General features: G+C 47.4%; 2 protein-coding genes across 4 annotated transcripts in view; one reads left to right on the top strand and one right to left on the bottom strand.

The window, feature by feature from the left end:
• Positions 1 to 23,834, top strand: part of EPHX2 (epoxide hydrolase 2) — a 66,581-nt gene that overhangs the window by 28,496 nt on the left and 14,251 nt on the right. For 2 of the 3 annotated variants that reach the window (XM_079925902.1, XM_079925901.1), the window contains exons 9-15: positions 885 to 919; positions 3,561 to 3,587; positions 6,160 to 6,245; positions 9,687 to 9,798; positions 19,102 to 19,173; positions 20,899 to 20,932; positions 22,051 to 22,153. In XM_079925902.1, the coding sequence (XP_079782028.1) occupies positions 885 to 919; positions 3,561 to 3,587; positions 6,160 to 6,245; positions 9,687 to 9,798; positions 19,102 to 19,173; positions 20,899 to 20,932; positions 22,051 to 22,153 (469 nt within the window). Of the gene's footprint in view, positions 1 to 884; positions 920 to 3,560; positions 3,588 to 5,583; positions 5,755 to 6,159; positions 6,246 to 9,686; positions 9,799 to 19,101; positions 19,174 to 20,898; positions 20,933 to 22,050; positions 22,154 to 23,834 lie in introns of those variants that run through there. The other variant, XM_079925903.1, reaches the window with a different exon arrangement.
• On the bottom strand, positions 2,480 to 3,258 carry LOC307188587 (10 kDa heat shock protein, mitochondrial-like). Its single transcript, XM_079925907.1, has one exon. It carries the CDS (start codon positions 3,010 to 3,012, stop codon positions 2,704 to 2,706), a length of 309 nt encoding a protein of 102 aa, XP_079782033.1. The 5' UTR covers positions 3,013 to 3,258; the 3' UTR covers positions 2,480 to 2,703.

Raw genomic sequence — 23,834 nt, 5'->3', positions numbered from 1 at the left:
TTATCTGTTGTGTTCTAAAATGTTATGATATTGTGCTATGATATGGGTCTTTTTCATCTACTTTTCTGGGTACATTTAACTTTCAGTTCTTGGAAATTTTCTTGAATTATTTCTTTGAAAATTTTTTTCTCCTGTTTTCTCTGTTTTTCTTTCTTTTTCTTTTCTGGAATTGCTATTATTGGTAAAACGTCCATACTGCCCAAAGCAATCTACAGAGTCCACGCAATCCCTATCAAAATCCCAATGACATTTTTTACAAAAATAGAAAAAACAATTCTACAATTCATATGGGTCCACAAAAGACTACAAATAGTCAAATCAATCTTAAGAAAGAACAAAGCTGGAGGACTCATACTTCTTGATTTCAAAATACATTACAAGGCTACAGTAATCAATACAGTATGGTATTGGTATAAAGACAGACATACACGCCGATGGAATAGAGAGTCCAGAAATGAACCCTTGTGTATCTGGTCAGATAACCTTCAAGAAGGGTGCCAAGGCCACTCAATGGGGAAAGGACAGTCTGTTCAACAAATAGTGTTGTAAAAACTGAATATCCATATGCAAGATAATGAAATTGTACCCTTACCTTACACCATCCACAAAAAACAACTCAAAGTGGATTACAGGCTTAAACTGAAGACCTGACACTAAAATTCCTAAATGAAAACATAGTGGAAAAGCTTCATGATGTTGGTATTAGCAATGGTTTCATGGATATGACACCAAAAGCACAGGCAACAACAACAAAAATAAACAAGCAGACTATATCAACCTAAGAATTTTATAAGATATTTTTTTTTTGCCAAAGGGGCTCTTTTAGTTTTCTGGTAATTTTTAAACATGCAAATTAAGTGTATTTCTTTTATTTTTAATTGCAGAAATAGAAGAATATTCCATGGAAGTGTTATGCAACGTAAGAAGGATTTTTGGGTAACATCTGTAACTTCTTCTCCATCCTTGTGTTTTCATTGATATAAGACAGAAGTGTGGGTGTTCATTTAAATCCCAGGAAAGCAGCATTTCACAACATTTGGGTACAAATTCTTTCTGAAAGTCGAAGTATTTTGAAATAATAGCCGTTGTTGACTGTATATCAAGTACTTTTCTAAGTATTTGATGGAAGAGGAAACTGAGTCACGGGGAGGTTAAGTAATTGCCTGAGGTCAACAGCTTGTAGAGCCAGGTTTAAACCCTGTAGTAGCTCCCATGCTCCTGCTCTTAGCTACCCCACCATATCACCTTTCCCTTCTGAGAATTAAAAAAAATCACTTTATTGTGGTAAACACATTGTTGGCCAGACCTAGGGAGTTAGTGTGTGGACTGGGGACTGCAGAGGCATTCCTGTTCTAAGATAGGCATGCGCACCATCGGGGAGAGGGACCCTCACCTTAGAGCTTGCAGGGGAAGGCCAAGGCTGAGGTGAGGAGAGACTGTCACCCAAACCTCCATCAGCCCTGGAGCAAAAGCAAAGGCTGGAGGGACCGAGAGGAAGAAACAGCCTCCCGCTTGGCCAGAAAACTGGCGATGCCAGTGATTATGCTAAAATTACAGAAAGCCTTCATCTAGGAGGGTCACATCTCTGCCTGGAGCACCCCATCAGGCCCCACATGCAGGCTTGATGTCTCATAAGGGGAGCTTGTCCGTGCTCGGACAAGTCTGAGGAGCCAGTCTGAGAACCCCAAAGTTAAAGGAATAATAAAGAAAGAAGAAAGCAGAGAGATGCTATGAATAAAACTGTAGTGCTGAGGGAGTGGTTTGGACAACATCAGCTGGGGGTCCTAGAAGGAGAAGGTAAAGACGTCCCTGCACCTATTTAATTTCCCCCATTCCTCCTTAATCGCTTCTCTCACTGATGGGGGTCCCAGCTCACCTCAACCACTGTAGCTGGACCACAATTCTGCACCCTTCATCCCTTAGAGACCCTCTTACATCAGTCTGTTGGTTCCTTATCGGGAACCTCACTTTGCACATTATAGGATTTCTGGGAAACCCTCAGCTAAATTCCCCATTAGTGAGTACATTAGTCAGCTTGGGCTGACATAACAAGCTGACTAATGTACACATAACAAGCTGACATAACAAGACACCACAGACCAGGTGGTTTAAACAACAGAAATGTGTTTCTCACAGTTCCGAGATCTGGGTGCCAGCAGGGTCAGGTTCTGGTGAGCACCCTCTCCTGGCCTGCGGGTGACCACCTTCTCACTGTCTTCACATGGCAGGGAGAGAGAGCCGGCTCTCTGGGACTCTTCTTATAAGAACGCTAATCTTATCAGGTCAGGGCCACACCCTCATGACCTCATTTAACTGTAATTACTTCTGTAAAGACCCTGTCTTCAAATACAGTCACACTGGGAATTAGGGCTTCAACATAGGAATTTTGAGGGGACACAGACATTCAGTCCATATAACAGAGGGTTCAAAAGACCTCCTGACACCATTCAATAATTGTTCCCCTCTCTTCGGGGGGGAAGATGAAAATAAATGATTGAAGTGAATTACACCAATACTGTGAGCCTCCTTCTAAAAAAATATGTGTGTAATTTCACCAATGGAACCTGTCATCTGTGCTTGCTTTTTTTTTTCCCCTTAGTTTATTATAAAAGAGAAACATGGAAATTATTTACATGATGAAAAGATTTCAGAACTTCAGTGGAATGGGCAGCCTCGGTGATGCCATTTCAATAGTGACTTATTTCAGTCTATGTATTTTCCAAGAATGTCACCATCTCTAAATAAGAAGTAATCCTTGTCATCTAGAACGACTTTGGTGCACCCATATTCTGGGAAAAGAACTTCATCTCCAACTTTCATGCTAACTAGTTGAATCTCTCCAACTTTTCCTTTAGAGCCCGATTCAACAGCAACTACTGTTGCTTGCAATACTTTTCCTTGAGTATTTTCTGGAAGCATAATGCTTCCTTTGGATACAGGTTTGGCTGCACTTCTTTCAACTAATGCTTGGCCAAAGAAGGGAAGAAACTTTCTAAATGCCTGTCCCGCCATGACTCCAGCCACTGCAGTTCGTACTCTGCTCTCATGCCACTGCTGCCAGGAGGGACGTGCAGTCTGGCCCTCTGGACATATCTGCTGTTGCCTTTTTTTTTTAAATTAATTAATTAGTTTATTTATTTATTTTTGGCTGAGTTGGGTCTTTGTTGCTGCGTGCCAGCTTCCTCTAGTTGTGGCGAGCAGGGGCTACTCTTCGTTGCGGTGCACAGGCTTCTCATTGTGGTGGCTTCTCTTGTTGTTCTTGTCTTTCCTCTGTGTCTGTGTCCAAATCTTCTGTCTTATATTGGATCAGGACCCACCCTAATGACCCCATTTAACTTAATCACATCTTTACTTAAGATCCTATCTCCAAATAGAGTCACATTCTGAAGTACCAGGGGTTAGGGTTTGGGCTTCAGCATATGAATTTCGTGGGGGGGTGGGGTGGGGAAGGTGGGGGACACAATTCAGACTGTAACCAAGGCAAACACAGTAATTCTAACCTCGAAGCCGCTGAGGTGATGGATACAGTTCTGATTTTGTGTGTGTGTTTTCTTTCTTAGGACATGGTCACCTTCCTGGATAAGTTGGTAAGTAATTATTTTGAACTCATCTCTTTGGAGAATTCTGTTTGGAAGTGGGCAATTAAAGAAAAGCTGTGACCTTTGAAGGTGTCAGCTGTTAGAGCCCTGAAGGGAGTGGTATGGGAGGGGGAAGGTGGGGTGGTGGGCCGGAAGGGATTATAAAGACAGGTTTGGAGAATATAGAGGTGAGATTGGTTTGGTTCTTGTTTCATGAAAAGCATCTTCCAGGGGATAGAATGTCTCTGTTGGCTTTAAGCCAGATGAAGAGCCTTAGTGCCAGCTGAAGAAGGTTGGGAAACATCCGATAGGCTAATACTTCCCAGCTTCTTAAAACTTCCATCCCTTTTGACATATTTAAAATCTAATGTCTTCGTTTAACATGGTTTGGAATGTCAAACTCAATGAAAACGATCAACAGGGGTCATCTGAGAATACACTGCCGCAGAGCACACACACTCTTCTGAGACTCAGGTACATCCTCTGCCACCTTCAGTCAGGTCACGTGGCAGAAGGGAGACACCGCAGCATGGCTGAGGGGGCAGAGGGCCCAGCCAGGACAGTGACAGTACAGGGGGGCTGAGATGACGAAGGAGTTCCAGATCTACAGCAGGGCCTGGTGTAGGACGTGCGGTAACAATGTCATGTCCCATCCTCTGCAGATTCTCAGTCCTGTGGAACTGGCTTTGGAACTTTTGAGTGTGATGGGGATAGCTAAGGCCCAGTGTGGCCGCCCCACTCCTGACTTTTTCTAGAAGATTTCCAACTGGCTGGGAACGTCTCTTATTCTGATGGTTGAGAGGGAGTCTCTGTGGTTGCTGGCCAGCTGGGTCAGGTGTCTGTCCCCGGCCCAGTCATGACTAGGATATGTGGGAAGGAGACTGGGCCAACCTGGATGACCTGGGTGACCAGATGAGGTGGTCATTTGCCACCTGGAGGTGGTGCCTGAAGCCTTTGGAGGAGATGAGCTCCCCAACGACAGGCCTGAAGGCTGAGCCATGGAATAGTCCCAAGTGAGAGGTAGAGAGAGGGAGTCGTAGACTCAGGGAAGTAAGAAGAGTCTGGAAAGCAGAGTTTCACAGAAGCCCAGGGAAGAATGTTTCAAAGGAAATGCCTCATGCTGCTGTTGACTAAAAAAAAAAGCACACCCTAAAAGTTGAGAATTGTGTTTTATTTGGTGGACAAACTGAGGACGTAAGCCCGATACAGCATCTCAGATAGCTCTGAGACTGCTTCCAGAGAGGTAAGAGAGGAGGCAGGATATATAGTAGTTTCTGCAACAAAGTCTAGGTAGTCGGAACATCAAAAGATTACTCTTAATTAAAGAAAACCACGTATCTCAAGTTAAGGAATTTAGCATTTTTCTCTGTATTGGAAGGTGCAAGAGTCTGGGCTCATAGAAATCATTCCTTCGACATGCACCTCTGCTAGCTGGGGCCGGTATCCTGCTTTTCTCCATCCTGAATCCCCTCCGGGTGCCCCATTGAGGGTGGCTGCAGTGACTGAGGGCTTGGCAGTGGGCAGCCTGTTTGTCTCCATCCTGAGTTCCCTGAGGGTTCACCAGCGGGGTGACTGCAGTGACTTGGTGGCTGCAACATCCTTTGTTTACTGATACGCCAGGCAGCATTTTTTTCACTCACACTGCAGAACAATCGGAAGAATGAGAACCAGGAGGGGAACAAAATTATTAGTGATTAGTAGCCTTAAAGAGAGACGTTTCAGTGGACTTGGGCGTAGCAGGGAAGAAGCCACTGGAGGGACTTAGGAAGGTTGTTAGGGAGGCACCTGATATAAACCATTGTGAAAAGCGGGAGAACACAGGAGACGGAGTGTGGCAGAGAGCTGAGGCAAGGAACCACCTTGCCAGCTCCTTTCCAGCTGGTGGTGGGGCCGGGGCGGATCGGAGGCCCTAAAGCGCCCAGCGGGTGGCATAGAGGAGGGAGCCCTAGTTTAGGTTAGGAGACCTGGGTCTGAATGGCGGTTCCCCCATTTACCATCCGTGCAGCCTGGGCAAGTCACCCACCCCCTGTGAGCCATCTTTTCATTTGTAAAATGTGAGTTCGAAGGTTACTGGGAGGATTCCAGATAAAGGGCCTGTGACACAGAAGATCCTGCATGAAAGGAGCTGTGGTCGCTCGTGGTTACAGCAGCAGAGGAGAGGAAGGCGCAGGGAGAAATTGGGAGGTAAAGGATGCTTCTGAGGCGTGTAGAAAAGATCCGAAAGAATGGGGAACAGATTAATAACCACTCAGTGAAAGATGAGCACGGAGGGCAGGGGCGGTGTCATTCTAACGTGAAGACAGAAGGGAGGAATGGAAGTGAAACAAAGTTTGATTTGTGGGAAGGTAGAGAGGGAATTCATGGCCAATGGCCTCAGTCTTCTGAGAAGATTTAAGAGGCCAGCCATTTGTGTGCAGGGTCGGCGGGGCCCGTACATGGGACCAGAGGCTTCAAGAGGGCGGGTGTTGGGCGTTGCTGCTGCGGTTAGGCCTAAGGGGAGCCCCCAGGCCTCCGGCTCTCAGCATCCCCTCTCCTGTCCCGGAAAGCTACTCACACTCGGCCCCCTTCTTTGTCCTCCTAGGGCATCGCTCAAGCTGTGTTCATTGGCCACGACTGGGGTGGCATGCTGGTGTGGAATATGGCTCTTTTCTACCCCAAGAGAGTGAGGTAATTAGACCTCGGACATCAAGAATTTGGGTCAGACTGGACTTGAATTCCCTAGACTCCTTCCTCAGGTCTTGAATTCCAGAAAACTTCTTGAAAACAATAGGTTATTACCTGGGAAGGTGACACCGTAGCTCCTTAGCTCATTGGTGTATAAGTAGGGAGGGTTTAATGAGCTAATGTCTTGGGCACAAGGCCTGTCCCAATCACCAGTAATGCAACGAATAATTCAGGGCCTGTGTAGCCAGTGGGAATGCAGGAGAATGAGGGTGGGCTTTGAAGGGAGGAAGTGAGGCAGCAGGGGATGTCAGAGTCATAGAACTGAGTGCCAGGAGACACTTTAGCCCTGGTCAGAGTCAGAAAATGTGGCTTTCACTTTTACCCTGAACCGGCTACGTGACAAATCACTTCACCCGTTAGGCCCTGGTATCTTCAACCACAAAGTGGTAATGGTCACTCCTACCCGACTCTTCAACCTGCAAAATACAGTAAAACAGATGTCAGGTTGGAATGATATGTCATGATCGCCATCACATCACTCATAATCATTCTCAGAATGACATTTCAGGGCACAAGTGGGAGCTTTCAGGTGATGGGTTTTGAACCTGGAGAGTCAGGTGGTCTTTGTGGCCACACGCCATTTGAGCTGGTAACTGCAGTTAAAGCCTGTCTGACCTCCCATTTCAGCCTCGGATCTTAGCAAATTAATTAAAACGACATCCTTAGCAGCCATCTGTGTTTCCCTAACTAATCCAGTTACTTTTTATTTGGCTGAGGTTATAGGAATGGAAACGCTGGAGAAACTTTGTTCAGCTCAAGCCCAGCTCAAATGGTTGGATGATCTCAAAGACCAGAAAGAATCACACATTTCCTAAAGTATTTTTAAAGTTTTTGCACGCTGTTTTGATCTCTTTAGCTTCTCTCTCTGTCCTCTCTGTCATTCAAAAGTGAGATAAGAAAGCTCTTAAGAATCAAGTTCACCAAAAAGTTACCCTGCAGGCTGTGTTAGATGCTCCTTGAAGGGAACAAAAAGAAATAGAGCAACAACATATGGTCTCCACTTGTTGTTGTTTTATTAAACTTAATCTAGTTCTCCTGTGAGAATTTTAAAAGATTTAACGTGAGCCAAATGAGGTTTTGTGCAGAGTAACATCAGATCCGAGATGCGGGCGTGCTCTGGTTTCCCGTTCCTCTTCTCCTGTGCTGTTTCCACCCTGCCTGCTGTTGATTCTGGAGTAGTTGCTCATTCTACGCCTGCTCTCATCAAAGCAGCCCTGTTACCTCCTTTCTGGGAGGGCGGGAGGGAGCTGAGACCCTCTCGCAGGGCTGTCCAGGATGGGACCCCGCATCTCTGGGTCTGGGAGCATGTTTTATTTAAGGATATTGCTAACAGCACAAATCTCTGCCTTTCTAGCCAGACAATGAATGAAAGAAAAAAAAAAAGCCCACATTTAATGTGGAATATTTCTTTGAATCCTTGGTTTTGCCTTTCTACTGAAATAAGCTTTGGGAACCTATTTAAAATCAGGGTCTATTCACTTGTTTGTTTTATATCCTTTCTTTAACAATCACCTGGAGACGCTGCTGCCAGAAGGAGGCTGTGGTTCAGCTTTTTCTTCATCTTAATGCAGTTGGCAGCAGCATTTATATATTATCATCTTGTTTAGTGATGATTTTTTTATATATGGGATAAATGATATGTCAAAGCGATTAAAAAGAAAACCCCATTCTGTTCAGAATATTTAGTAAAAGCTAGAATTTCTTGACGTGTGATTTAAGTAATGCTTAAAATAGGTTCCCTGTGGTAGCATTAGGAACTTACAGGCATCAGTATAACTTATTTTGTACCCTAACCTGCACTGTCTAATCGTGGCTGTTGAACTTTTGAAATGTGGCCCGTTTGAATTGAGATTGCTGTAAGTAGAAAATACCTTCCAGATTCCAAAGACTTAGTATGAAAGAAAGAATGTAAAATATCTTATTAGGAATTCTTAATATTGATTACATGTTGAAATTATTAATACTTTAGATATATTGGATTAAATATTAAATTAACATTAAATTTAAAATTAATATTAAGTTAATTAATATTAAATAATATTTAAAATTAATCTTAAATGTTCCTTTTTACTGGTTTTAATTTGGCTACTGGAAAAATTTTAATTATATATATGGCTTGCATTTTATATATATATATATATATATTTATTTTGCATTATATTTCTATTGGTTGGTGCTGGTTAAGCCTCACCAGTCCTTCCACTGATTGTTTTATTTGCCCTAATTATCCCATTGCTCCTATTTTATATATCTGTTTCTTTTCTGGGAACAAGTTTCCACAGGGTAAGCGTGGGATACGGAATTCTTTGCCGACCAGCCAGGCTCAATGTAGTCCTGGCTAACTTCTATCAGTTCTGCCTTTGTGTGGTCTCTCCAATTCACCCTCTCTTCTATTCCTTTTGCTGCCATCCTCTTCCCCTCAGGATGACTAGTCGTCTGCTGGCTTCTCCCCCTCTGTGCATCCACGTGATGGATCGCTGCTTGATACATCACTTCCTGACTGCAGCTTCCATCCACTCTCACCTCTTCCCAGAAGCCCTCATGGCTTTCTTGGTTTTCTGCAGCTTCAAGTCCAGACTCAGGGCCCTTCATGTTCCCGGTCCCACGAGCCTTTCTGGCTTCATTTCCCAAGATGCCCCATTAACCACTTGGCTTCTGGCCCTGTAGACTCCTCGCTCCATCAAACTCAACCCCAAGCTTTGCCTTATTCTAGAACTGGCTCAGGCGACCTCATGATGTTTCCCTTGCAGGTATTGGTTCCCCTCCCCACCTCTCCCCCACCTGTAAAAGTCAAGTTCAAATGCTATCTCTTCCATAAGGTCTTCCGTGATGCCCAAACCTAGAAATCCTTTATCTCCTTGAATTCCTGTGGTATTTTGTAGGAATTCCTATGCCTCATTTTGCAGTCTATCTCATAATATAGTCATGGGTGTATTTGACTAGCCTTCCTTATTAGACTATAAGCTCTTGGAGTATTGGTTTTATATTTTCTCTCCCCTAGTATGTGGCGTGGAATTACACTCAACACAGAGTGAAGGAAGGAAGAAATGACTGTGTTTTTACAAACCAGAGAAAGATTGTACTGTTCACGTATTGTAATCAAGGTGGATATACTGCACGTAACGTGCGTGTGTCTTTGTTGAAGGCAAGTAGGTGAGAAATACTGCAGTTTAGTGGCAAAAAAAAACAAAACAAAACACACACACTGGGCTGGAGAGTCAAGAAGTATGGTTTCAGGTCCCGTTCTCCCTGCACTGCTGGTGTGAGATCTTGTGTGTAGCACTCTCCCACTCTGAGCTTGGGTTCTGACACGTGAGGTCCTTTCTGGTCCTTACAGACTGTCTTCTTATGGGGTCTGTGTCTTGACACCTCTTCTTTCCACAGGGCAGTGGCCAGCTTGAATACTCCCTTCATACCAGCAAATCCCAAAGTGTCCCCAATGGAGAGAATCAAAGCCAATCCTGCCTTTGATTACCAGCTCTACTTCCAGGAACCAGTAAGTTTGGGGCAATGATCCCAGCAAGGTTTTTGTTCTTCTTTTGCCTTCCTCGTTCCTTCTTCCCATTGATCGGACTTATCTCTGTCCCCTTGAATTTTCTGTGGCTTGAATGAGAAGTGAGTTCACCGATGGGTTCAGGTGAAGCTGGCGCCAGAGCGGGGCTGGTCCTTCCCGGCTGACGGTGCATTTCTCTGTGTGTGTATTTGGGGTGATAAGGGGATTGGGGGGTGGGGCTGGCGCGTGGGGCTCCCCTGCTTCTCTGAAATTGGGAAATGGGGGCTGAACTCTATTTTGGAGCCGCTTCTTCTCAATTCTCTGGCTGAGAGGCTGGTGAAACCCACCTCTTGGTGGTGACAGCTCCTGGCCTCCCGCCAGGGATTTGATATCTCTGCTGAGGAGTGACATCTGTGATTACAGAGAGTGGCAGAGCCTAAAAGCCCTGCATCAGGCCCCAAGCATCCTTTGAGAGGCGTTCAAGGTTTCTAGGTGTCACCCATGTGCCACAGCTCAAGATGCCTTTCAAAGATGCCCACTGGGGTTTGGATGATGTGTGATGGGTGTGGCTGCCTCCTTTCACTGGATTCACTGAAACAGCAGCATCTGGCCTGGCTGCACCCCCCATAGCTGCCCTCATCTGTGGAGGGTACCTGCTCCTCTGTTCGTGGGCCCTGGACCCCGACGCCCAGCTATGTCTGGGCAATTCCAAAGAGGATAAAAGATGTTTCCTAACACTCCAAAGAGAGAAGAATAGATCAGATTAATTGACAAAGAGCACGAGAGCATCTCATCACACCCCTCATCCAGCCCTAGCTCGTCTGCTGCTCATAGGAGGTACCATTGCCAGCGAGGGTCACAGCCATCCCAGTTTTGATTTGGCGAGTAACTCTTCTCCAAGAATGATTTTAATTAGTAAGATGGTGGCTTGGAAGAGGAACTTCTTGATGCAAGCAATAATCTGACTCATTCAGTAAGACACCAGGCGCCTCCGGCAACGTCATGACAAGATGCTTGGGTATCACACCCTCCACTGAGGCCAGAGCCCCACTGCCACAGCCCAGAGTGTGGACAGCGAAAGAGCTTCCTCTGGCTTGAATTGAACCACAGTGTCTTGAATTAGTTTGAAGTAACCTTGATCTTGAGAGAGAAAGATGATTTAGATGGTACATTAGTCAGCTAGGGCTGCCATAACCCAGTGCCACAGCCTGGGGGGCTTAAACAGCAAAATGTATTATCTCACTGTTCTAGGGGCCAGAAATCCGAGATCGAGGTGTCTACACAGTTGGTTTCTTCTAAAGCGGTTCTCCTTGCTTTGTACATGGCCCTCTTCTTACTGTGTCTTCACCATGGCATTTCCTCTGTATGTGTGTGTCCCTGTCCAGATTTCCTCTTCTTATCAGGACACCAGTCACATTGGATCAGGCCCACCCTAATTACCTCATTTTACTTTAATTACCTCTTTAAAGACCTTACCTCCAAATACAGTCACGTTCTGAGGTACTAGGAGTTAGGACTTCATAGGAATTTGGGGGAGACACAGTTCAGCTTGGAACAGGTGGGGACCATGAGGGTGAAGGGTGGGGACTGTGAGAAACTGACTTATTTGGAAGGAGACCCGGGCTCATGGGACAGGAAGGAGGACGTGTCCTTGTGCAAGGCCCGGAAAGCAGCCCCAAGTTTGTAGTCGATGTCGGAATTAATAAAGAGTTGTTGTAGGTTTAACGCTTATCGTAGGGGGCCCCCATCTCATTCTTTCGGCTGGACTAGAAGTCAGCATCCCAGACCAAGGTGCGATGCACTGCCTGTCACCCTTTCCCAGGTGTTTGAATCACTCAGGTGCATCTCAGACTGGTGAGAAGCATCTGGTGGTGGGAGAGAAATGAAGTGCTGGTTCTAGGTTCTTGAGTGGCAGCTGCCTCAGCCTTTAGGGATTGGGAAGGAAACAGCCCCAAATAAAACTGTGAAGCAGGTGTTTGGGTCCCTGTCACCTCTTAGCTGACCCTTTCTCAATCTCTGGCTCTGCTTGGTCCCCAGCCCCCAAAACCCAACCCCCTCCCACTGCCCTCTGTGTGCCCAGAGGACGCGACCCCGCCCAGCTGTGCCATCACCTCGAGTGCCCCATGCGTCAGAGTTGCTCTCACCTGTCTGCCTCCTCCCCTGGCCCAGCCCCCAGGCCCTGTGGATAGGTTACGACGGGCCCTTGACACTCTGGCTCCCACTGCTGTGGTACCACACATGCAGCAGAGGGAGAGGGAGGGCGTGGGGTTGTGTGCCCGTTTCTTTCTCTTCCACCTCTTTTTTCCATTTTCTTTCTTATCTTTTTGAATTGGACATTCGTAAGAAGACTCCTAACTGCTGCAAAACACAGGTGGCCCGCAACTGGGGGGAGGGCTGGAGCCTGACAAACCTGTTGAAATGTCAGAAATGTTTCGACCAGTGTCAATTGTAAAGAACTGGTTCATCCAGCAGGTAGCTCTGCACCATCTATTGTGTGCCAGTTTCGGGGGACATCTAGAGATGAGTGACAACTTTTGAGGGCTTAAACAGCTCTTGGGGAGACAGGCACGTAAGAGACACCCAGGGAACAAGGCAGCAGAAAGGACTGTAATGGAGGTCCAGCTTACTCTGGGAGCCCACAAGAAAACACAGTTACCTTTCAGCAAAGGAAGGAGCATTTGAACTGGACCCAGGGAGGTGAGTAGGATTTGGGTGGGGGGATCTGAGAGAGAAGGGGCTGCCAGCCTGAGGGGACGAGTGACTGAAGATGCTTATGAAACCCCTTAACTCAGGGTTAAATGTCATGAGATGAGAAAGAGAGGGTAACAAAAGAGTCAGTGATCCTTTAGGTGAACTTCAGAAGGTCTGGAACATCTGGAAACTGCCCCCAGAGTTTAATAGGCGCGTGCATTTTTCCAGGAAGAGCCCCTAACTTTCATCAGAACCTTAGCAGTTCGGTAAAGGCTAAGAGCTGCTGAACTGGATGGCCCTGGGCTTTCAGGTGAGGTGCGGAGTCGGGGAGGGGGCGGGCAGCAGCATCAGTGTCACCTGGGAGTTTGCTAGAAATGCAAACTCACCGGCCCCCTTTGTGATCTGCCCAATGAGAATATGCGTTTTTAACCAGGTCCCCCAGGTGACCCCCGTGCGCATAACCTCCCAGCTCTGACAGCTGTCTTCTGTGATTCTCAGTCAATTTCTGTGACCGTCTAGTCCGATGAACCTCAAATGTCAGTGTGCTTCAGAATCACCTGGAAGGCTAATTATGACATAGATCCCTGGACGCCCCCTCCAGAGTTCAGAGTCAGTAGGTTTTTGATGGGGCCAAAGGAGTCACAGTTCTTTGGTGAGGTCCTGGAGCCACACCTCGAGAACAACGACCATAGCCCCGAGGAGGGGGGTGATCCAGCCACCTCCCAGGTAGTGATGGGCGGGCAGCCGTCCTTCTCGGTGAATTAGAGACCTCTGGGCAGCTGGCTCCACTCAAGAGTGGCTGGAGGGGATCGCGCAGGGCATTGACTATCTCGCTCAGGTTCCCTTTTAACAGTGATTCTGCGATTTTCTGATCCCAGGCCCCCTCTGCACTCTTACAAATTATTAGGGACCTCAAAGAGCTTTAGTTCACGTGGGTTATATCTACTGGTATTTACCATACGAGATACTGAAATTTAAAACTGTCGATTCGTTAAAAAAGGATAATGTGCCCATGTTGATATAAATAACATCTTTTTATTTTTTTTTTAATCTTTATTTTCCTTAAAAATTTGGTGAGAAGTATAGCATTGTTTTACATTTTTCGAACCTCTTTTATGTCTGGCTTAATAGAGACAGATGGATTCTCCTACCTGCTTCTGCGTTCAGTCTGTTGGGATGTCACATGTTTTTGGAGCCTCTGGAAAACTCCACTGTACGCTTATGAGAATAAAGAGGATATGTAACATGTTAGTATTGTTACAAAAGTTTTTCGTCATGGATTCCCTGAAAGGGCCTCAGGGCCCCCCAAAGGTCTCCAGACAATATACTTTGAGAATTACTGCTTTTTATTTCTTTTAGGCTGTATTAGTTATAGGAGATAGAAAAAGGGAAGTAGTGGTTTCACTATGTATTACCTTTGATCAAACTACATTTAGGGTATGTATCAACAGAATTCAGCTCATTAAAAATTATTTTTCTTCATTATTTTTTAAGTTACGGTAAAATACACATCACACAAAACGTACCATCTTAACCATTTTTAAGTGTACAGTTCAGTGGCATTAAGTCCATTCATACTGCTGTACAGCCATCACCCCATCCATCTCTAGAACTCTTTTCATCCTGCAGAGCTGAAACTCTATTCATTAAACACTAACGCCCCATCCTCCCCTCCCTCAGCCCCTGGCACCCACCCACCTACTTTCTGTCTCTATGAATCTGACTACTGCAGGTACCTCATATAAGTGGAATCATATAGTATTTTTTTCTTTTGTGTCTAGCTTATTTCAGTCAGCAGGACGTCCTCAGATTCATCCATGTTGGAGCGTGTATCAATTTCCTTTTTTTTTTTTTTTTTAAGGCTGAATAATATCCCGTTGTGTGAGTTTTTAGTTCATCCATTCTCCCCTTGGTGGACACTTGGGTTGCAACTACTGCTTTTTGAGTGCCTGTTGGGCCAGGTGGTTCTGTTCGCAACAGTATGTGGCGTTCTTTCCCATCTTTTCAGCTGAGCGGGCCGAGGCTCTGGGAGCCTCCCTCACTCGCCTGAGATCAGGTACGTGACTGGGTCAGGATGTTGACCTCGCCTTGTTTGACTTCAAAGCCCACACACCTCCTCTTAAGCCACACTTTGGAGGGAGTTTGGACTTTCTTTGTGTGCTCTGTGCATCGAAGCAGAGAGGGGAGGAGCAAACCAGGATAAGCTCAAGGTCTTGATGGAAGGAGGGACCTCAGGGGAAAGATGCTTACTTAATTGCAGTCCTAGTAGAGCAAGGATTTTCATTTCAAAGGTTGTTACAGTCTTTGTGGAAAAATCGGTACCTTTATTGGTCTGTGGTAGCTGTTGGCGGATGGTTTTGTTCTTAGAACAAAGCCTCTTGGCAGGGAAATGTTCGATATTCAAATTAGTCATCTGGCCACTAAAAGGCTCCCAGGAAGTGGTTGGGTGAATCCAGCAACTGGGGCTGGTCCGGATGGGCATCAAGCTGGGTCTTAAGGAGAAACCATGCGGGGGGCGTGGGGGGGGTGTCCCGCCAGCCTGTCTGCTCCCTCTTGGTGAGGAAACGGACTGGCCAAGTCCCTTCCTATCTATGGCCCTCAGTTTCCTCATCAGAAAAAGGATGGTCTCGTTGGATGGTTTTCACAGGGATGATAGCTTTAAACGTTAGCTGAATTCAAGCCAATGAATAAAACATAACATAGAGCAACTCTTTGATCAGGGGTGGGCCCTGGGAGCCCCTCCTTCCCGTCCCTCCTCCCACCCCACCCCGTCTTCCGCACCGCTCTCCAGCCTGGAGGCCGTGTCCAGGAACACTCAGGGGTCCAGAAGCCCGCCCCCAGCCCTTCCAACTGTTGCTCAAGTTTGCTGAGCACCTCAAGGTGCGGCTTAGACAAACTGCAGGTTAAGATCCAGCTCCTTGAGCTCTTTGAACTCTTGGCCAACGTTTACTCTCCTGTCCTGTGAATTTGCCGAGTCTGGTGGAAACTCAGATCAAAAGCTGTGTTTTTCTTCTCAGAGAAGGGATCATGGCCTTTGCATTTGTGTAGTAAGAAAGGGAAGAGGAGGCAGCTCTGGGCAGCAAAGACAAATAGAATCAGCTGGATAATTTCAGCACCACCTGCTCCATTTTTTTGCCGTACGCGAGCCTCTCACTGTTGTGGCCTCTCCTGTTGCGGAGTACAGGCTCCGGACGCGCAGGCTCAGCGGCCATGGCTCACGTGGGATCTTCCCGGACCGGGGCACAAACCCGCGTCCCCTGCATCGGCAGGCGTACTCTCAACCACTGCACCACCAGGGAAGCTCCAAGGTTGGTTTCTTATACTTCAAATCCTTCATGAGCTCCGTGTTGACTCTTAGGAAGTCTTTCTCCTTAAACAGCCCCAGAGTCTTCTGAGACAAAGCTCCAGGATTCATGGAATTCCAAAGGCTTTGTTCTAGGAGTTTTTCCTTAGAACCTAGAGCTGCCTGCCCAGGTGATAGCTTTGGGGTAAGAGTAGAGCAGACTCGTTCATTTTTTTTTTAACTTTTTATTTTATATTGGCGTATAGCCCATTAACAATGTTGTGATAGTTTCAGGTGCACAGCAAAGCTACTCAGCTATACATATACGTGTATCTATTCTCCCCCCGACTCCCCTCCCATCCAGGCTGCCACGTAACATTGAGCAGAGTTCTGTAGGCTTACTGCTCCCCTCCACCTCAAGCCGGAGGAGAATTACCTTTGCGACAAAAAACTTAATCCATCGATCTAAGACAGAAATGGAAAATTTTGTTCGAGCCGAATTGAGGGCTATAACCCGGGGACAGCCTCTCAGAAGGTTCTGAGAGCTGTTCTGCCTGTTCGAGGTCAAAACGCAGTTACATGTTTTGAGACAGAGGGCTGTGTATTACATGATGTATTATTGACAATTTACACAATCTGACAAGTAGTGGGTCATGGCTCATCGTGGCCCCTTACGACATCAGGAAGGAATGTTATCTTTTAAGGAGTTGTCTTGTCGATGCTGGGAGAATGTTGCTCTTTACGGTTGAGCAGGTATTTCTGCTGATGGGGGAGGTTTGGTCGATGCATAATGCAGGTACGCAGTGCGCAGTGGAGGGGAGAGAGGAGGCCAGAGGGCAGAGAAGATTTTTTTTATGTTTAAATTTTTCTTGTCCTGCCACAAAATATGCATTTTATTTCACCCCTCTTTGATGAGTGTGAGCTTGCAATGGAGGGCAAGAAAATAAAAGCCACAATGCACGTGATCGCTTAGAAGTCACCCCCCACCAAAGTCTTTATCTCACATTCTTTCCTTTTTTCCCCTCTCTTCTTCCCAACCTTCTAGCCTGTGTTGGGTACCTGCAATTACCGTGCTATCACAGTGGGAATAAAAATATGCGTAAGATACAGTGTGTGTCCCTAAGAAATTCACAGGCTCGTGAGGGGACCAGATCCCAAAATAGACAGTTCTCATGCAACTAGATAACTTTAACGATGGAGATAATAATAATAACAATGATCACCATTTATTGGCCTCCCTCCTATGTATCTACCAGGCATGGTCAGAAACAGGCATTATCTCCTATCATCCTTACAAAACTCCCATTTTATAGATGAGGAAACTGAGGCTCTGGAAGATTAAGTTGCCCAGTTAATAAGTAGTAGTGGTGGGGCTTGGAGCCTTGTTTGTTGGATTCCAAAGTTCATCCTTTAATTCCTGTGATCAGGAGCACAAAGGGAGGAACCCTATCCAGCTGGACTGGTGGGAGGCTTGTCATTGGTCTGTGGGACTTAAAAATAGGGTATCACCTTCTATGAATTACAGAGCGTCCGATGGTATCGGCAGGGCACACAACCAGAGTAGAAATGCTCTTATCTTCTCCGCTTTCTGGCCCTCACCTTTGTCCTCTTCATCCCTGTCGATCTGACATGCTTTCACGTGGGGAGAGAGACTTATCTACCTTTGGGCTCTCTTTGATTTTTTATTGACCCTTTTGACATTCATTTGCTCTTCTAAGTACTATTTGAGCTCTGCAGCCAGTCCAGACCTCTGGACTCGTGGAGATTCCTCCACACACTGAGACACATCACAAGCTCATGAACAGCAGCTAGGGAGTGCTCTCAATAAATAAGAACGATGACCCGTGGCAACGCGCCGGGCGTTTATGGAGCACGTAAAATGCACTGCCTTCCACGGCTGTTTCTCGCCTCGACATTCATCACGTAACTGAAGGCCACGATTGATTCTCTGTCATAATGGAATCTTACACATGTGAGGGGATTGTAATTCACATGCCAGCATTGCTTGCTTCAGAAAATCTCGAACTGCAGATCCAGCGCTGCTTGATGATAAATGTTTCCTTGCCTGCAGTGCTGCTGTCTCGTAGATCCAGAGCTCTCATGACGTGCCATGTGCAGAACAAATGAGTGCAGGGTAGCAGGACCTCTTAAAGTGTGCAGGGTCTGAGGGCCGCTGGCCACCAGAACACTTTGCTGACCTGGCTTACAGGACCCTTCTCTGCGGGAACATTCCTCGGAGGAAAGGAACAAACATACATTCAGCCTCTGCTCCATCCAGGACCAGTCGCAGATGCCCTGGGGAAGAAGATGAGTAGGAGCTTGCCTGCTCTCAGGGTGGACCATGGAGAGGACATGAAAGGCTCTGTGAGATCCAGGAAGAGCTGAGCTGTTTTACTGTGATGGGGGAGGGTAGGGCTTCATGGAGAAGAGAGTATTTGGCACAGGTGTTGAAGGCTTCTTGAAGGCCAAGCTGAGGGAAGTAGGTGCTCTTGGTGGAAGTTACAATACGTTAAACCACAGAGCTGAGAAAGTAGGGCGCCCCTTCAGAAAACATCCTGCAACTCAGTTTAGCTGGTTCAGGTGAGCAGTTGGAAAGGAGAAGAAAGTAGGCCAGCACTGTGCTCTAGACTGAGTGTTTGTGAGTCCCCCAAATTCGTGTGTTGAAATCCTAACCCTGATGTGATGGTATTAGGAGGTGGGCCCTTGAGGAGATGATTAGTTCTTGAGGGTGGAGCCCTCATGAATGGGATTAGTGCCCTTTAGAAGAAACTCCAGAGAGCTCTCCTCCATGTGCTTTCCTCCATGTGAGGACACAGTGAGAAGATGACCATCTATGAACCAAGAAACAAACTGTCGCTAGATACTGAATCTGCTGATGCCTTGATCTTGGACTGCCCAGCCTACAGAACTGTGAGAGATAAATGTCTGAGTTTGTAAACCACCCGATCTATGGTATTGTGTTATAGCAGCCAGAATGGACCACCATACACTGCCATACTCTTATTATTATAGGCTCCCCAGCCTATAATAATAAAGTGATTATTATAAGTAATACATTCCCACTGTAGGGATTTAGATAAACAGAAAAGAAAGCAGCAGCCATAAACCCACCTCCCCGGTGTGGGGCGGGGTGGACGGGACCACTGTGAGCATCTCATATTTTATTCAAACCTTTTAAAAAAAAAACGTGTTTCAATATGAAAATTCAAATTCATGCACTTCTAATGAAACTTGGGCTGGATGGGACAGAGGTTGGGAGCTTCTGGCTTTGGGTCAGATCAGTTTCCAAGATCTCTGCTGAGTCCTTCATTTTGCTTTCTTGGTTGTTCTAGGGAGTGGCGGAGGTTGAACTGGAACAGAACCTGAATCGGACTTTCAGAAGCTTCTTCAGAGCAAGTGATGAGGTGAGGGGTGTGGGAGGCAGGGTGGGGGGTAAGCAGGAAGGGGGAGCTGCAGGGGTGCAGATCCCCAGATGGCTTCCCTGGGAGGATGGGGGGATAGGGGATGTCAGGGTCTGGGAATAAGCAACTTGCCTTCTTTTCTTTGACTTCTGTAGTTAGGGTCCTCACTCCACTGGTCCCTTCATTAATGAGGAAAGGTCCTGTCCTCTCTGTCACACACCAGTAGGGCTATGAAACCCAGATCAAAGAAGGATTATAATGGTGACAGTTTAGAAATTCTGCTGTTATTACCATTTTCATATGGATAATTGCTTATCAAAGTGCAGAATTAATTGATGCTTCTAACCCTTTTCTTGAACAACCACAGGAGCCTAGAATGCTTTAACGCGGTAACCCCACCCTCCTGTCTTACGTGTTAGGAGTCACTGTTGCTGTTGCTGTATCTGGTCAGTGCCTACTTAGCTGGCCTGATTTTTGCCAGTTTCTTTGCTGACCACTTCTGTCACCTCACTCTTTTATACTAAGTTCAAATTTCTTTCTTACTGAAGTACCTTCTTTTGTAGTTTTCTCAGTAAGAGTCTGTTAGCAGTAAACTCATAATTTTTTGGCCTGAAAATATCTTTATTTTGCTTTCAATCCCAAAGAACAGTTTATCTGACTATAGCATTCTAGGTTGACAATTATTTTCTTCTAGAAGCTTCTGTCATTGCTTGTAAGAAATTGGTCTCAGGTCTACCTTCTGGTGTATCATTCGTCTTTTAGTCATGTCTCATCTGCAGTTCAGCCCATCTTTAATTTTGAAAGTTACATTTGGTTCTTTTTCAAAGCCTTCTGATCTCTTTCAATAGAGTCTTGTTCTATTCTTGTTGTTCAGTTCCTTCTTTGGTCTTTAGTCATTTGAAGCAGACTCATTTTTCATTCTCTCTCTGTGCAAGTTCTATTATTTGGTCTTCCTGGAGAGTCTCGTTTTACTGTTTGCTGTCTCCTGCAATGGGGCTTCAGTGTATATGTGCCGGGGGTGGGGCAGGGTAGGGAGCGAGCTCTGTAATTTGGGTTTGTGAGCTCCTCTTTAGCAGAGCTTACTCTGCTCCAACCTGCTCCAGCTGAGATGGAGGAGATGGCCCTTCTGGGCGGTTTAGCTTTTGCTTCTCCTGCCAGGCCTTCTGGTGGCATTGCCAGCCCAAGCTCACTTTTGCTGTTGTTTACTTCACTTAGTGGGGGTTTCCAGATCTCGTAGTGTGGATTCAAACAGAAACACGTGTGAAGGCAGGCTTGTGGCTGTGAATCCCCAGGGGAGCTTTTTTTTGGTCTCCTCTTAGTACCAAACTGAATGGACCACCTCCTTTGACATCCGTCTGTCGTGGTGGGTGGGTTCTCTCTAGTCCACCCTTTAACTGAGGACCCCAGATTGAGCGGATTCACCGTGGAGGGGTGGGGAGGATCTCACTTTTACCTTCGCATCTGACCTGAGGTCTCATCTCCTGTTCCCACTGGTTGATACACCCAAGTCCTTACATTCCCAAGACCCGCCAGCACCCAGGAGCAGGCTTGGCCTTGGACCTTGGCTGCGAGCTGCCTCTGCTCTGACCGCTCAGGACCCGCCTAGCTCTCTTGGGCATTTAGCATGTCTGTATAGTCTGCTGGCACTTGTAGGGCTTTTAGATGCCCCGTTCCTGCATGTTTCCTTTGCTTGACCCATGACATCCCTTCTAACTTTTCTCCCTCCAGACTTTCCTCACCACGAACAGAGTCTGTGAAATGGGTAAGAGACATTCTCAGGAGGGAATGGAGACAGGAGGGCCATGACGGGAACCAGCCGAACGTTAAACGAGTGTTTCTCCATCTGCCAGCTGTGGGCAGAAGCAGCCACCTGCCCGCCCTGAACTAGTTAAGCCCTGACTTGCTTAACGTAGGTCCCCGCTGGTGAATCGCACTCACCCTAACCCTGGGCTGACCACACAGCCTTGGCTTCCTCTCCCCCATGACGTTTTGGATTCAAGATCTTAAACAGTCAGAGCCTGGAGGACTCTCAGAGCTCTTCAGGGCAGATCCACCCTCTACTGATTAGGACAGAGACCCAGGAGAGGAACTGACCTCTGCAGGGTCACCTGGTGCAGGCAGAGTGGAAATTAGGCCAGACCCCCAGCCAGGTCTCCTCTGTCTTAGTGCCCTGGCCTCCCCTCCATCAGGCTCAGTTCCATCCCATGAAGACAGCCCCTGTTCTCCCTCCCAGTTTGGATATAAGTGAGGAGCCAGAGCCGGGAGCAGACTGGCGCTCATCCCCTTGACTCCTGGATCCGGCACTGTTCCCACAGAACCTTGCTTGACCCCAAGCCTGTGACTTTGCCATCATTCCCTTGTATTTTTATTAATAATGATGATTGCTATCACTTGTTTGAGCACCTACTGTGTGCATCAGACACTGGGTTAGCCCCCTTTAGTAATATAGTTTATATTTCTCGTGACATCCGTAAGAACTCTCACTATTATCTCTATTCTACAGATGAGGAAAATGGGTCTCAGAAGAGTTACAGAATTTGTCCAGAGTGGCCAGGCTGGAGTTAAACTCCTCCAAGCCTAAAGACCACACTCCTCTCACTGGTCAGGAACACCTCCCCCTTCCCTCCTTCCACCTCTTTACTTATTCACGTAGTCAATCGTTCAGTCCTTCATTCCTCAAAAGTTTTGAGCGCACACTTGGTGTGAGGCAGGGGCAGGTATCCACAAGCACGAGTCAGAGTCACTGCCCTCCGGGAGCCCAAGTCTCTTGGGGAGACAGAGAGCAGTAATAAAAGAAGCAGAGGTGGTGAAGGGTCTCAGGTATTGGAACTTGGACACCTGACCCAGGGGGTGGGAGAGGAAACAAGTGGCTTTTTGTAGGAGGACTCTTTGTGAGTACGCCAGGGGAGCCCAGCCTCAGCAAGATGGTCACCGAGGAGGACATCCAGTTCTACGTTCAGCAGTTCAAGAAGTCTGGTTTCAGGTAAAGAGAACAGCACCCCAGGAGAACACAGGAGAGAGAAGGTGGGCAGACAGGGGCTCTTCTGCTCTCGCAGTGCAGGGTGAGGCCCAGTGCCAGCTCAGTCCCAGTGAAAGCCTGGCCAGCCTCTGCTTGAATGCCTCCAGTGCCGGGAGGCTCACTATCTGACGATGCTCAGCCTGCTCTAGTTTGGAGAGTTCAGCTTGTTCTCCCTTATGCTTAGGGGCCCCTTCAGAGCAGATGTTTTCAACTTTTTTTCAGTGGTGACCTCTGTGAGGATCAGATGACAGCTCTGAGTTCTTACTTCAGAAAAACACAAAAACCCCACGTCACCTCAAAAACTGCATACATATTCGGTGGGGGGGCGGTGGTTATAGGCTCAGCTTTACTGAGCTCTAACTCACATACCACAGAATTCACCCTCTGAGAGTGTACAGTTCAATGGTTTTTAGTCATTTCATGGAGCTGCGCCGTCACGACACATTTTATGGATCGCCACGATCCGTTTTAAAGTGTTTTCATCTCCCAGAAAGCAGCTCTGTTCCCTGTCGCGGTCACCCCCACTTCCCCTGGGCCCCCAGGTCTGATCACTCACCCATCTGCTCTCCGTCCCCCTGGAGCTGCCTCTTCCAGATGTTTCATGCACACGGAGTCGTACGCTGTGTGGTCCTTCGTGTGTGGCTCCTTTCACTCTGGTCCGCCCATGTTGCAGTCTCTGCCAGACTCCGTTCCTTTTTCTCAGGTCTGTTTCTATGCTGCGGTTCAGGGCCCTGCCCTGAGATCACTGAGAGTCCCTCTTAACAGCCCCTTTTCTGCGTGTCCCTTCACGTATTTGGGTATTGCAAATCTTCGAAGCTCGTGAGTCCTTCAGGGGCGCTGCAGGTCACCACGTTTCCATCTTCCTCCTCTCTCCTCACGCCCCCATCCCTCACTCAGACCCAGGGGCGCAGAAGGAGCCCAACAGCAGGACCGCCTTCGTCAGCCCAGCCCACAAGTTCACAGTGTGGCGACCTTGGCCGTGAACACCCGTGGTGGCCTTTAGACCCCAGTGTCTCCATCTCCTTTCTTCCCCCCTCCCCACCCGAAGTGGGGGACAATTTAAGAGTCTTAGACTGGGGGACAGAGGTTCTCTGGAAGGGAACATATAGGCAATCCGATCCGACCCCTCCTTGCAAAGGAGGGAAAATCAGAAGTCCCAAAGGGCACGTGACGTGTCCAAGGTCTCTCCGGGCCCTCCCTTTCACAGGAAGCCTCAAGGGCTGGACAGCACCAACCCATTCCACACCTGAGGATTGGGACAGTGCTCCAGGTACAGCCCTGGAGCCACCCTACCTGTCCGGAGGAGACACCTCGGCATCACTTCCTGATGTCACATTAGGAGGAAGCACCTCCCGGTGGCCCTTTTCTGCGGGCTCCCTGGGACAGGGGAGTGGCCCTGGTTGGTGAGGGCACTAAACCAAGCTCCCCCACCCCCGTCTTCTGAGACAGTCCCCGGAGAAAATGGAGAGTCCTGTGGGGCCGATTTCTGTGTGTCCCTGGATGCCCACTTCAGAGAACATCAGCCCTCAGCCCAGCGCTCTGCCTGCACCAGGCCGTGCTCGATAAAGCCTGGCAGGCACGCAGGGCACCGGGGTGTGAATCCTGGGCTCTGTTCTCTTCGCCCTGCAGGAGCCTTTGCTCTTCC

The sequence above is a fragment of the Stenella coeruleoalba genome, assembly GCF_951394435.1.
Source record: "Stenella coeruleoalba genome assembly, chromosome: 7".
Classification (NCBI taxonomy): domain Eukaryota; kingdom Metazoa; phylum Chordata; class Mammalia; order Artiodactyla; family Delphinidae; genus Stenella; species Stenella coeruleoalba.
This window is presented reverse-complemented; position numbering and strand designations above follow the sequence as displayed.

Excerpts from the sequence above, each read along its gene's own strand:
- LOC307188587 (XM_079925907.1), bottom strand. The coding sequence starts at position 3,012 with ATGGCGGGACAGGCATTTAGAAAGTTTCTTCCCTTCTTTGGCCAAGCA.